The sequence below is a fragment of the Pocillopora damicornis genome, chromosome 2, assembly GCF_964200805.1.
Source record: "Pocillopora damicornis chromosome 2, jaPocDami1.2, whole genome shotgun sequence".
Lineage (NCBI taxonomy): Eukaryota > Metazoa > Cnidaria > Anthozoa > Scleractinia > Pocilloporidae > Pocillopora > Pocillopora damicornis.
Window position 1 is genome coordinate 21492821 of NC_142671.1, and position 14727 is coordinate 21507547.

General features: G+C 38.4%; 1 protein-coding gene across 1 annotated transcript in view; it reads right to left on the minus strand.

Moving 5' to 3' along the window:
* The window catches only part of LOC113683980 (myoferlin), a 59015-nt gene that overhangs the window by 798 nt on the left and 43490 nt on the right, over positions 1-14727 (minus strand). The window contains exons 36-59 of the mRNA XM_089197325.1: positions 13984-14038; positions 13637-13714; positions 13075-13256; positions 12520-12669; positions 12010-12108; positions 11458-11622; positions 10299-10479; positions 9953-10035; positions 9158-9277; positions 8163-8294; positions 7943-8065; positions 7638-7673; positions 7013-7104; positions 6379-6549; positions 5666-5814; positions 4981-5123; positions 4018-4106; positions 3335-3430; positions 2921-2968; positions 2607-2697; positions 2007-2109; positions 1209-1378; positions 779-888; positions 437-584 (exon numbers count right to left, since the gene is read on the minus strand). Coding sequence (XP_089053451.1) covers positions 437-584; positions 779-888; positions 1209-1378; positions 2007-2109; positions 2607-2697; positions 2921-2968; positions 3335-3430; positions 4018-4106; positions 4981-5123; positions 5666-5814; positions 6379-6549; positions 7013-7104; positions 7638-7673; positions 7943-8065; positions 8163-8294; positions 9158-9277; positions 9953-10035; positions 10299-10479; positions 11458-11622; positions 12010-12108; positions 12520-12669; positions 13075-13256; positions 13637-13714; positions 13984-14038 — 2814 coding nt within the window. The remainder of the gene's footprint in view (positions 1-436; positions 585-778; positions 889-1208; positions 1379-2006; positions 2110-2606; positions 2698-2920; positions 2969-3334; positions 3431-4017; positions 4107-4980; positions 5124-5665; positions 5815-6378; positions 6550-7012; positions 7105-7637; positions 7674-7942; positions 8066-8162; positions 8295-9157; positions 9278-9952; positions 10036-10298; positions 10480-11457; positions 11623-12009; positions 12109-12519; positions 12670-13074; positions 13257-13636; positions 13715-13983; positions 14039-14727) is intronic.

Sequence of the window (14727 nt, forward strand, 5' to 3'; positions counted from 1 at the left end):
ACACTTAAACTCTCGAAGAGCGCTTCTTCGTCATTATGATTGATACAACCAACAAAATCGGAGTTAAACGTCTCGCAGGCATACAGTAAAGATCAAGCTAACCCAATTGGTTCAAAATCGGCCTTTGTTTACCCTTTGACTGCCAAGAGTAACAAGCATATAATTAATCTCCACAATGTCACCCCTGAATCATGTATTGAGGTAACGAAAATATCAGGAAATGATTACTAACAAAAGAAGCTCTTGATTGTGAAACAAATTCTGAGGAAATGTGTGGAGAATATAGATCCTGATGTTTGGATGTGAAGGGTTAAAACGAACGGATGTAAGGGGAGAATCCCCAAAATGTTTGGGACTGGAACGCGAGAGGGTTGTCACCATGGATTTTAAATATACAGTAATTAGATGACTGAGCGATTTGACACGTGACACTTACCGGAGCTGCGTAAATGAAGAACGCTATGAGAGAGACGAAAAGAAGGAATAGCAGAAAGCCGAGAATGTGCCACTTGTATCTGCCCCAGATTATATGGCGGAGAGCTTTGAGTGGTGACGTAAACCATGGAAACGAGGTCGGAGGGCGGCTGTGGAGGAATGAAAGAAAAAGAATTTCGTTTTCAAAGGTGATCTGACGCAGTTCAGTTACGCAGTGTGAGTTTTCATAAGTTGTTGTACCTAACAACAAGTTTGGAAGTACGGTACGTGTGACTCCTGTCACCACAATTTCCACGAAAAAAAAACTTTTCCCACGTTTGAGTAATAACGGGTTGCAACCTACTTCGGTTCCTCTAATGGCGGATTCTTGTTTGGTTCGTCTCGCCCCAGTCCTGCCGGTTTAGCCTCTGCCTCTGCTCTTTTCATTATTTCCAAAGTCATCTCAAGTTTGCCCTGGAAAGTAAAGAAAATATTTAATTACGTTTCTTTCGGATCGTGCCTAAACGAACCAGCTCACGGCTTTTTCTTCGGGGCGGTGAAAATCTTTGACACGAGGTACAAAAAATCAAGCATCTAATGAGTGCAGGTGTTTCTTTTTGTTTTATCGTTCGGATCACAGCAAGACTTCATCAGAATTATAAATACTAACAAATGAACGATGCAAGTTCCCTCTCACTCAGTGGAATGACTACTAGGTCCATCTTACACTGAGGCATTACTCAGTTTATCTTGAGCAATTAATGTATACAAGTTAGTAAACAGGTACAATGTACCGTGCTCTTCATTGATCCCGTCTTCATAGAGCTTGTAGCCCACCAGCCATAGCAACGTTTTTGCTTAAACAAGTCCAGTTTGGGTGATGGTTCCGAGTCTCCTGGTAGCTTACAAGAGCGAGCAGTAGTCGCCGGTTTGAGAAGAGATGTCAGGTCGAGCTGTAGAGAACCTGCAGTATTGAAAAAACAACAAAACTGTTCCTTCAGTCCCATGAACCATATACGGCATGTTCCATGAGCCCTCATACCGAATTTTGTTTATGATCAAAAGTGTCTAATGCATTAGTGTAACCACATGGGGCGCAAAGCGTAACTGGGATTCGACACTAAAAGAATTGACAGTGATTCAAAATCTTAACTGGCTTTCAATTGTACAACCTTTAACAAATACTTAAAAAGGGTCTCAAAACAAACGCAAGCCTAAAATGTTGATGTTATTATTATTATTATTGTTGTTGTTGTTGTTATCGTCACAATCATTATCATTATCATCATTATTTCATTATTATGAGTAAACCAAAGCAAATAAAAAGAAGAACGCTTCGTCGCTCTGCTAAACATATTTTTATGGTTTCTGCAGCTATACGTTTTTACAATTTTCTTCAGATAAAGAGTGCCCCACGGTGAAAGACTTCAGACTTCAGATATATGGGGTTCAAATTATAACAGACGTGCTGTTTTGATGGGTTAAAATACCTTACTCTCCAATATCTTTTCCTTCTTAGCCTTCCAATTGACTGCCAAAAAACTGCTTTAGAAAGAGGGGCAGAGGTAATGATCCAAACAAGATTTACTAACCCAAAAAATCGTCATTTGCAAATCCTAAGTCATTGTCCCATATTTGGAGCATCAAGTGAGGTACAAGTTTCTCTACCGACTCGTCCAGACTCCAGAAATGCTCCTATGATGTTGAGATACGTTTTCATGTCATTTCCTAAGCCAAATGTGACGTTTAAGGTAACACTGGTTCATATTCAGTATAGATCATTCCAGAAAGGACTACGTTTAGTTAGTGTTTCATGTATCAAACCAAAGATTGCATTTCAAAGCCGAGCCCCTCATCATAAATTTCGAAATTGCAAGATCCCCTTCCCAAATATCTTTCATAGCCTGCTTCATTGTAGATTCAACTAATTTCAGGTATGACTTAAAAAAGGAAGCTACGAACAATTCCACGGCTCTGATTAGTGCATCTTGATTACAGCCGTGGAGTTCCATCTAATCACAGCCTCGCGCAACGGAATATAGGTGGCTCGTACTCAATCGACCTCATCGCCTGAAGAAGACAAGCGGAATGCAGTCGAAACGTCGCGATCCATATCTGAAGTGACCGCATCGTGAAGAACGATTACAGAAATAACCTTTACTAAAGAGATAATAAATTTTACATTCTCTTGCCTTTTCCTTAATCACTAGTTTCTTTTCTGCTGGAATGTAAGAGAAAGGAAAAACAAATCTCCAGTTGAAGTTTCCTTCCCCGTCCATGGATCTGCAAAAAAAATTAGTGAGTTTTCTCAAAATGATTTTGTCACTTTGTTTGGAAAGTCTGGGTAGACTTGCTCGAACATCACGCGCGCAAACGGGAGGCACCGGGAGTCTGATCAGGAACTTAATTTCACTCTCTGAGACTCTGTGTCACTTCTATTACTTCAGCTCTTAGTACACATTATTTTAAAATTATCGATAATCAATGTGGCTCTATCATTTCTAACCTGTAGTGGACGTCAGTTTCCTGTGAATCATCGATTCCATCAATCCAGCTAATATCGAAACAAAAACTTATTAATAATCACTCGTGGATATTTTTCATGATCAAGTCAACTAAGCTACTATGATGTTGAGTTTATCTCGCAATAAGAACCTGTTAAGTTTTTCCTTGTCTTGTCACTACTTTTTTGTTTTCTTGACTTAAATATTTTTGTTCTTTTGTATTTTTTTTGTACTCGTAAGTGTTATAAGTTCATAGGTACACCGATAAGGAGCTTAAACGCCTTTGTGTCATGGCAGTGAACATTAGCAACTGACCTTATGTGTTACATCTCTTTGCTTTACTTCTCCATGAAGCAGGAAATAAAAACTTTTTAGAAATCTAACGATAATTTTATCAATCGCTTCCTCTCTCTTACCCCTTCACGAAGATGTCACTCATTTTCTCGCCAGTGATTGAGGTCTCCTCCAAAATAACGTCTTTGGTGTTCCATATGATGACACGAAGAACGTATCTGAAAATAGCCAATACTAGTGGTTAATGCCAATTACGCAAAATGCGCTTCAAGTCCTTCGGGTGTCATGTAAGACCAAACCAAATATTTGTTCCTGGTGGCTAATGAAGGCGAAAAAAAATTAAACGGGGAATCGATGATAACACAAAGTAAAAAGAATATAAACGGCGTCCAATGTAGGAAAACGTGAGTGACCACATCGCGATAGGTCTGACACAGTAGCAAAATGATAAGTCTTAATACAATTTGCACATGTGTGGTTGTGAATTAAGATGGCACGATTTGCTTTGAACCAATTACACAGAATCTTGAAGCACCGTTGAAATTCAGAGCAGTCCATCGATTCGTTGCTTTTTGTAACATCATATAATTTCTCTAATGTCCCATAAAATCAAGAAAAATTAATTCATTCTGCAAACAAATGGCTAGACCTCAACATTCAAGAGATATTATATTCATACCGGTCACGAAGCCTTGTCAATTTGTTTCTAAGAAATGAAAACTAGCTGAGGAAAACGACGTGCAATCATCAGTTAAAACAAATCTGAATGCTCAGTTTCTTGTAACAAAAACCATGCAGATCTTACTCTTGAGGTTCTCTTGGGGTGATGTCAACCGCAGCAGGTGCTTTGCCCTCTGCGGCCGGAAAAATATCAACCCATAACTGAAGTTTTCCCTGAAAAACAAAGAATAAACATCGTAATTATGGAAAACAGATCAATAGCGCGAAAAATAATAAGGTAAAGAACCAGAGAAACAGAGAAATAAAGGGCCGAAAAACAAAGGAATAGTGTCGTAACTGTGAAAACAGATCAATAGCACGAAAAAGAATACAGGAAAGAACAATAAATAGAGAGACAAAGGGCTGAAAAACAAATAAGTATCGTAACTGTGAAAATAGATCAATAGCACGAAAAAGAATACAAGAAAGAACAAATAAATAGAGAAACAAAAGGCTGAAAAACAAATAAGTATCGTAACTGTGGAAAAAAGATCAATAGCACGAAAGGGAATACGGTAAAGAATTAGACATTAAGTAGTAAAGGGCCGAAAAATTAAAGATGCAGCGAGGGTGAAACTTTCAGATAGTATGAATCCTTAATAGCAACAAGCGCAACAATTGAAATGGGGTTGACTCCGTTGGGGACAAATAAAACTTCGGATATAAGAGAGCGTTAATGAAAATTCTCCGATGAGGGTTCGCTTTTGATAAATTGCTTAGGGTTTAATTTTCGAAAGGCCTCTTCAAGGAAGTTTTTCATACAGAATCCTAGCTATTGTTATCATCCATGCTCTTTAATTAGTAATGCGGTTCTTGTACTTTGGGAATATACTTTGTAAATTTGGGAATGGTAACTAGTCGTCTTCGAGGTGACTGAGACTTCTCCCGAAAACGAGTGTACAAGGTCTTTGAAAGGTTTGCACCATGCTTCAATTGTAAAATGGAGGTTTCTAAAACTCAGAAGTGGCCAGTGTAAAGGAATCTTTTTCATGTGAAGGTTTTAAGTGCCGAATATTCGCGTCGTGCCATATGATGGGACTCTCTATACCTGTTCCATGGTCGGTTGCTGTGTTTTGTTATACAGACCCCTTGTTTCCACGTGCTCGGGCACGATGTTCGTTTTATTGAGGACATGCAGAGCCAAGCGACTTTGTTGTTTCCCAAGGTACGAATGGATTATTGTTCCTTCCTCTGAAAAAAATTGAAAAAGGATTTAATACTAAACGAAATCCGAGGGATAATCCAAACGAAGTAAGAGATCCGAATTAAAAATTATCTCAAATCGTGTCGAGGAATGAAGATAATTTAAATGATGTTTAAAGCAGATGTTCTGTTGATGACAGTTGTTGCAGGATCTAGTCATATAAAGATTAGGGGTTTAAACTAAATCCAAATTAACCAAATCACAAAACCTAACAGGAGAAAGGTGGTAACGAAACCTCGCTGCAATGAGCCATAAAGAATACGTTACTTTACTTGTAAGATCGCCCATTGGTTCCCAAAGTTTTTTGAGCTATTATCGTATCAATACTTACAACTAAACCATGGAATTATTTCCATGAAATGTGCTAAGTTGAGTCAGACAACAACACAGATGTGTCATCATGATGCAACTAAAGGCAAGGAAAGCCCTCATTCATACATCATAAAAGAATCATCAGTTATGGACAGATTGCAAAGTCAATCAAATAAACAAATTAGTGCCGTGAGTAAAATTTGATGATAATGCTAACCAAACTCAGCCAGAGTATAAGTTTGTTCGTCCACTGTCACAGAGCAAGGTTCATCCGTATACACTGGAAGACTCTTGTTATGCATGACGCACCAGTCTCGCAGGATTGTTCTCGGTTTTCGCCCATCTCGCCATTTGTTAGGACCAGATCTTAAACGTCAATAGATATACATGTAATAATGAACCGTAATAAATCAAGGTGAGCTGTGTCATCTAACCTCTCACTTTATACTCCCGTTACCCCTAGCAACAAGCCACCAGGGGAATACTCTCCTATAAAAACTACGTAGGTATGTGCTAACTTAACCCTTTAAGCTACGAGTGATTGGCTTCAAATTTCTCCTTACAGTTTCACCTTTAACTCAAACATGAAATAAAGAGAATAAAGGAAATGATCTCAAATTTAAGTTGCTCCTGATTGTCAAGCAAATTCTCCTCGCAGGTACTGTAGGAAATGTAAAGAAAACAGTGTTGAGAATATGAAAACTGATCATAGGGTGTAAAAGATTAAAGGGAATGCCTTTCGAACCTGGTAGCATTTGCTTGACGGTACAAACTTTGTTGTCTCGAACCTTACCACTGCCTTTGAGGCTCGGGACAAACACCCTTAAAAAAGGGGATCCTGTTTTCCCGTTTATTATCTGACGAAGGAAGACAGGTGTCAACTGCAAGGATAATCCATGAAAGAGATACCTAAGCGTTAGAAGTTCTTACTTGCAGTAACTCTTAGAGCATCCACAAGAAGCACGATATCGAGACAAAAGTCTCTGCTCTAAATCGATCTGTGTTTCACCGATGACGTCATCTCGTCCGATGAGGTCATAATCCATAACGGCGATTTTGAGATCTTTGACAAGAGGTACGGTAGCTGTAAATTCAAAAAGTCTGAAAACAAACGCGAAAAATAGTAATTTTTTATTAATATGTGCTTATATAGTCTTCTTAACCGGGTCTTAGTGCAGAGTTTGAGGTGACATGAAACAAAAGCTCTCTGTACTAAAGAGGATGTTTATCGCATCGGAATATGTACCGAGGATGAGTAGAAAATTGAAATTTATTTATCTGGTGATTTCTCGACCACCTAAAATCTCCTGCTCGACGCGCATTTGAAAAACTTTGAGACTTAACTTTACATCACACATCTGGGCTTCTTTTTTTAACTTTGAATCTAAAAATCACGCTCTTGATCTCGCTGAAAGGAAGGGATCAATGTTAGCATCTGAGCAGCTGTGCACCTACCCCTCCCCTATCCCTACAACAGTTAACTAAGAACAAGTTAGCCGTTAGCGTTGGGTTACGCGACATGGTACAAGAGTTTTACTGTCAGACGCAGTACATGTAGGCTTACCTTCCAAAGACAGGATTCACTGTGTAAGGTTTATAAACATCTTTGTCATCAAACGTTTGGTCCCCTAAGGTGACTACCAAATATGGGTCGGCCTGGAAAAATAGAAAGGTAGAGTGTAGTTCATTTACTGTCGAGTGCGTGTGCGCACAAGTGGTCCGCGTCCCATACGTTTGGACGTGAGCTAAATATTTAGGCTGATAACAGCACTTAGTGACTTCATAGTAAAATTTCCGTTTTGATAGATAAAAATAGCAAACAAACTTTTGTAACGTGGTCTAATTTGTTTGTCATGACTTTCGTTTCTTTCAAGAAGTTCCTATTACAGAAGTCTTTGAGTTGCACCAAGGGACCTCGCAAAAACAGCATTTTATAAACTTCGAGTTTATTGTATTACATTACATGACTTCCGTGAAGTTTGTCAAAAATAGAAACCATATTTTAATTGCGAACTACTCTACTCTTCAACTCAAGCTCTAGAGCTGGTCCTCATTTTAATGACATTAAAATTTCTTTTAAAAATTTCCTATTCGGTTTATCTTTTTTTCTCCATTTATTATATTACATCGCTTAGTTCCTTTATTAGACCATGATCTCTTTAAATTAAGAATCTTCTGGTTAAACTTACTGTTCCAGAGTCATCTCTCGGTTGAAGTTCCAAAGCCTAGAAATATAAATGAGGTGAAATGAGTTTTCTATGTTGTAGAATTATCGGTAGACCAGATAATTTTTTTCAAAACTGCTATTTTCTCCAGTACAAGCATATGACAAAGGTGCCCGTTAGTTGTGTACGTGTACTTTGTTATGCCTGCGTTTTGACTCCTGCGTAATTTGAAACAAACTCTTGTCTTTCTCTTTCTTTTTCAGTTAACTTTACCGTAAACTAATGTTTATTCAAGTTAACTAACTGATGGCTTACTCTGTTTCTCTTACCTTGATAACATACAGGCGGACAATGCACTCTACAGGTTTGCTCTGTGGGAGATACGTAAAAACAGTATCTGGTAAGGGACGAATCTGTTCATCTTCTGGCATCGGATACACTCTGAATGTTCCCTGAAAAAATTGATATTTTTAACAAGTTTTCTTACTTTACACCTCTGGAAAAATGCAACATGCGCTCGCTTTTTGAAGCAGCAAAAACATTATTTACCTTAAATTCCCCGACAATGGTATCTGCCTCTTCTTCCCGCGATTTCGCTCTTCCGCGGTAAATAGGAAACGTACTTATAAAGTCCTCAAAGCCATTAAAATCTTGCACCTTTTCCAGCTCAGTTTGATAGACCTTAAATTTAAACGCCATGATTTAATTGATTGATACTTCTAAAAGTAAATATTTTGCAATTAATACGACTAGAGTACAAGGCTTATTTTCTAAGACGGTCAACTCCAAAAGCAAAATTACGTCAATCAAAGCTAAGAATGATGACATGTTTTTATTAGCGTACTATCCAGAAACTGCTCAAAGCAGGAAGAAAATCTCCTACAAGATTTCCGGAAATTCTAATTATTCATTATTCATACAATGTTTCGGATTCTCGATGAGAAGCAAGTTTTAAGTAATCATTTTTCAGGTTCAGTTCATAATCAAGCAAGGTATAGATAATTGTTGGATGTACACGCAAAGTGCTTGCATGTATTTTGCAAGGTCTCAACTCTGTGTAGGCAATTTTAACACCAATGTACTCAACGTGCCATAAATTGATCAAAAGCTGATAATAGAATCAGTGATTCTATTATCAGCTTTTGAATAAAGGATTCCCAAGAAATATAAAAATAATACTTTTCAGTTTTGACTTCCAGAATTGCCGAATATTCTTTACGCCCGTAAGCCGTTAAAAACTTCGTGTCCTTGAAAACTAAAGAGCCAGATGTTAAAAATTTTTCAAGGGACGAGAAACTTCCGTTCGAATTAAAGAAAAATTTCTTCCGAGAGCTATGTATCTGTTATCTTTACTGAATGGAAACCACAATTCAGGGGACACTTTTCCCAGTCCTGAAGATGTCTTGTGACCAAAGGTTCACGTTAGGTTTGTCACCTAATTCAGGGCGATAGCATGGGCGAAAAGAAAGTGGGTTGGAGAAGATATATTTATATTGCACTGCTAATACTATTCCTCGCTGCCTGAAGCTAGCCAAACTTAGTACCGTCATCTTTTTGTATCCTAGGTTGAGAAATTCTCCACATTTCTCTTCATCGCCTATAGAGGCGAAAAACTTCGACCACCAATCCAGGGACTCCTCTGGGATTTCTTCTTTCTTCTCTATCTGAAACAGAAAACGTGAAACAAAAAGAGATATTGTACAAAAAACTTCACATACCGTAGCACTAAGGCGGGGAAACCAGGGAGACCCCTAGGGTGCCCGTGCCCCTCTCTGACAAACCTTATATTTCAGGTTTGTGTAAACACGTAATTCTGAATATTTACGACATAGATGTTTTCTAGTGCTAGACACTTTACAGGTGCCTGTCCATCTCGCCGCGTGAATACGAGCTTGCTTTTCACAAGGTGTAAAGCAATGGTATTAGCCACTAAGCATAACGGGTGCAGTTCCTCACCGCGTTTCCCCCCCCCCCCCCTCCCTTAGAAAATTCTAACTATGCTCGTGAGCACGGTTTATTTGCTATAAAGGTCAATAGGGAGCTTAAGCACAAACGTTTCTGAGACGGACAGCATCCGGAAGTTAAAAATTCTAAATCCTAATGCTCACCACATCATTTTGGTCATTACAGTTTAGTTTATAATCCAAAAAAAACGACCGCACAGTCGATATGTTGGCGTCAAAACACATCACATATGAATTTATTCCGGTTGCCGTCCGCGTTTTTGGTTAAGCTCTTTACTTGCTCAAATGCAGTGGTGATGGTATCTCAATTGTCAGAGCTTAATTAAAACTGGAAAGTATGTTTACGTTTTCACTTACGTGAGGATTAGCATGTACCTTTTTCTTGACCTTTTTCGATTCCTTGATATCGACAACATGTGAACCTTCTTTGCTTTTGGTTGAAACGTTATCAGTGATTCCTAAACACAAAATCAAAGAGTGAAATAGTAAGAAAAATACCGTAAATTGAAATCTCAAAGCAAATAATTCTTAAGAGAGAAAACCGTTAAACATCGTGTGAACGTTCAGGGAACAATAGGAAGCAAGTTTTACAACTTTAAAAAGGAGCTTGTTGTCTTAATTTTACTCACGTGGACATAAATAACTTTGCTTATTGACCTTTAACAGCAAGACCGAATGGTCTCGCCTCATTATTAAAAGCCAATAATCAGTGGAAGCTTACCTTTCTTTTGTGACCCTTGAGGGCCAGAGTCAGTTTGCTCAATGATTTGCGGCGTTGTACAGCGGTATTTCTGGATGGATCTCACTGAATGAACACCGACGATTGGTCGACGACCAAAAGAGCGGTTGTCACGGACCCGGATGTTAAGTGCTGGCGTATAGATTTCTTCCACGGGAAGATTCTATGAAAAAAAAAAAAAACATCAAGAAAGGATTGACTTGAAGGGCTTATGATGGAACTCAGTGTTTTGTTTATGAGCCGCATATGGCGTAATATTAACAAATGTGATAGTGTTGACGGTTCTTTAAGAAAAATATAACCTGTAGGGTTCCCCCCACACTAGAGCCTTTACAATACCTGCTATCATTTCGATAACATCGCAAAATACTTTCAATCACGCTAACGTTTTCACCATATTATTTTCCCCTTTCCTTACCATTACAATTTCAATGGAATTCTTTACCGATGCAGTTTCCGGTTTCAAAACGTACACTCTTTGATGCAATTTCGCTTATCTTCCAAATAAAAATTCTTGAAAACGCTGATGCACGAGATAATTTTTGACTCTTTCAGTCACCGTATTCAGACCTTTAAAGCTCTTTATGCCAGAGGCAGCGTTTCCAAAATGACTTGTTTTCAAATAGCCTATGTTTTGCTTTTCTAAATATATTTGTTTTCAGTGACAACAAACACTGGTTTCCATCGTTTTAGTATAAACTATACACTTAAGCGTTTCAGAAAGTGAAAAGGGTCAACGTAATAGTCCCAAAAGGTATAGGTTGGTTCAAGATACTTCAGCACTTTCCCCGTTACCCTTTTATTTTGGAAAATCGGTTTTTATATACAGCTATTTCAATTTACGTTGTCGGATCAAAGCCTCAAGCCTACAAGACAAGACCGAAGGGGAATATGGGATCTTAATGACGCGCAAGGCAATACTAATTGTATTTTCAGCCTCCATGTCCATCTCGCGCCGACAACCCCGAAAGCCTAAAATTAATTCTAATCTACCCATACCGCCTTTCGGTCTTGTCCCGTACCCTTGAAGCTTTGATCCGACAACGTAAATTGAAATAGCTGTATACGAGACACCTACATGCTTACCAAAGCAAGATTAATATACAAACTTTCTCTATTCAAAATAGGTATTCGTAATTACCACAATCATTCTTGTCAAAACGGGATTCTCAAAGTTCGGGTTCTTCTTCGTATCCTTGATGACTTCAGACTGCGCCAGTCCTCCGGCACACTCGAACTCAATACTTGGTGACGTCACGCTCGTTAGTTCAAACTTTTTCATGTTTCTCACTCCCCAACACAAGACCTGTATATGATAGTGGTTTAAAGACGATAGCTTGGCAAGACTGGTAGAATGTTTTCAACTCAACTATGGTTTCAAAACGCTAATGTTTTGGTGTTATACAGTTTGCATTTCATGCGCAATTAACGAAACAATCCATCGTCAAGTCGGATCGCTGTTATTTGATTGTTATTTTTCTAAGTAAAAAGGTTTCGTTTAATTTTCTATTTGCGTTTGGCTACATTACTTTTGTAAGATATATAGAGTAGGTCGAGCGACATGACAAAGTGTTCCTACATATAAAAACGCCTTTTCGGCTGTGATAAAGTCAAGTTTTGGATATCAAATTATTTCTCTTCCAAATCAACGAAAACTTGAAATTAAAGTAGGAAGCTAAAACCGATTGCTGACCTCAATCGCTGACCGTTGTAACTTTGGACGGACACCACTTCGCACAGCATATAAGTCTCCTCTCATGGGTGGGGTGAATGGTAACTCTGCACCTTCATCCTAAAAATAAAAGATGAATACCTCTTAAACTATTTTTTCTGATATCTTCACTACAATAAACGTACAAAATATGAACTAAAAAATAAGTAATCCTTAAGAGGGACTTTTACTCCTCTTTGTTCTGACTAAAGTATCAACTTTATATTCTTAGTCCACATGCCTTGAGATGTGAGCATCTGAGTTTATCAGGTACTTGAGTTCTCTATGCACGGGTAATTGAACACAAACACGATGCTGTAAACCTCCCTGGAACCCCCGCATCACATTGGTGAAACTGCTTCATATCTTAGCATTGGCTCGTCAACATAGTGTGAATTCCGAAAGAGATAAACAGATAACACTCCTTCTGAAAACCGTAACTGTGCGCCACGCCGAAAAATGGGGAAACATAAAAAAATCCAAGACCCTTACAAGGAAAAGTTCGCAAGCAGCCAAAAGATCTCCTCCTTCTTCGTCTCCTCTTTTGATCTTGAACCACTGCAGCCGCGGCTCAGGAGTTTCGTGTCCATGTAGACGTACCGTAGGTGACATCACACAGCGGCCAAGAAAGCCATCTTTGCCCTGTGTACGTCATGAAACAACCATCACTATTCAAATGAAAGCTCAACACGAAATGTCTTATCGATTAGATTTGCAAAGATGGACAAACATTCGACAATAAATGGAAGGTACTTTTCAGTGCAATGCCTCTTGCCTGACCTTGTCGAAAAAGGTTCTTCTATCATTATAATCCAATATGAAGTAAAACACTACGACCGTGTTTTAAACCTCAAGATTTTTCTTTTATATTAATGACCGAAACCATTAAAAACGGTATAAAAGTTTACTCTTCAAAGTATGACTAAATATCTGCACAAAACAAACGTACTGTCCACTATCAAGTATAGGAACCACACTTCATCAGTTCTTTTGATTAAGTACCTCAAAAGTATCACTGCTTTTTACTTTAATTGTATGTAAACGTACCACTGCGTCCTTGTCAAAAACCTCTACCACCACACTCGGTGGGCTCTTGGCGACATTCTCCACGTTCTCATAGATTTCAACATCATCAAATATGAGCGTTTGGTCCCAGGTGGGACATAAAGTCTGGGTCAGCACTTCTGTTACAGCACTTTGCTTGCAAAATGCCACGCGAACGTAGGCATCTGATGTTTGGAGAAAAAAGAATCAAGCAAATAAATCCGTGTCAGTACGGTGGTGGTTTAACGTGATATGTCTGCTTATCGACTCGCGAGGCGCAGCCGAGTGAGTTTGCAACAGATTTTGACCACTGTGATGACGAATATCGTTGTCGAAAAGAGGACAGATCGCATTGAACCACTATCGACTTGTTTTTTACCACAACGTCGATGTCAAAATATATTTTAGAGTCATCCATAAAAGCATTGCGCGACACGTTGACGCGAGCAGCATTGTCTCTACTCTTTTAAACAACAGCAAATTGGCCAATCAGATTGCAATATTACTAGCAATGTGGTAAATTCTCTTCGTTTAATTAAAAAGTTTTTCGTATATTTTCTTTTACCATTCATCCCACTCTCGTCCATGGCGAGAAGGTCACGTGCTTGATAGATATAGGCCCACATCTGATACTTGTGAGGTTCTGAAAACAAGAACAAAATGAATCTAAATTAAAATTTCTTGCTTTTTCTCGATAAGCTGCTGAGTCCTTTAAGAACACTTATAATGAAAATATGCCGTTCTTGGTCCCATATTATTCTTGGTCTTTTATTCGTGTTTTATTCATTTTTAAAGAAAGTCAGTTTTACCTCTCAATGTTAGCCGGATTTTACTTGATTTCAAGACTATAAAGCTAATATAAATAAATAAATAGACAGTTACATGGAAAAACCTTGAAATTATTTCACTTACTTTCGAAAGTAACAAACATTCTTGGAATATTCCTTAAACAACTTTTACTCTCCTCCTGTTTAAAATAAGAGAATATTGCGAGAACATTTGTCTTTCAAGATTTATAACAAGTCAGAAAGAGAAATCCAGTTGATAAAAGGTTCAACCGCAGAAAATAATCATTAGAGCAGGAAGATTGGGTTACACTTCCTACATCCTCCATAAAATTATTTCTACGCCTTGTGACATGTGCACGATTATTTCTACGACTTGTGACATACGCACGATCATCTCCGCTCTAGTCCTAGGCAAATTGTTCTATTGCTCTACACTTTGGTCGAACACAACTGCAACAAATATCAAGAAGCTTCAAGCTTTTCAGAATTTCGCGTGCAGAATCATCACAAAAACCAAGAAATTTGAGTACATAACACCTGCGTTACGCGAGATCAAAGGGCTACCGGTAAATGAGCATCTCCACTACAGAGACACTGTAATGACGCTTAGGTGCATGAAGGGCCTGGTCCCCACATACTTGTGTGAGTCTCTCCGAAGGCGCAAGTTTATTCACTATCATAACACTAGAAACAGAGAATCCCTTGATATTCCTCCAAGCAAGACAAATTCAGGCCAGCGACGTTTCCTTCATAGAGCAGTTAACATTTGGAACAATTTAGACAAAGACTTTAAACAGTTACCTTTAACATCATTTAAAAGAAAGTTGAAAACGCACATGCTAGAGAATTATTTTAATTGACCGCTTTT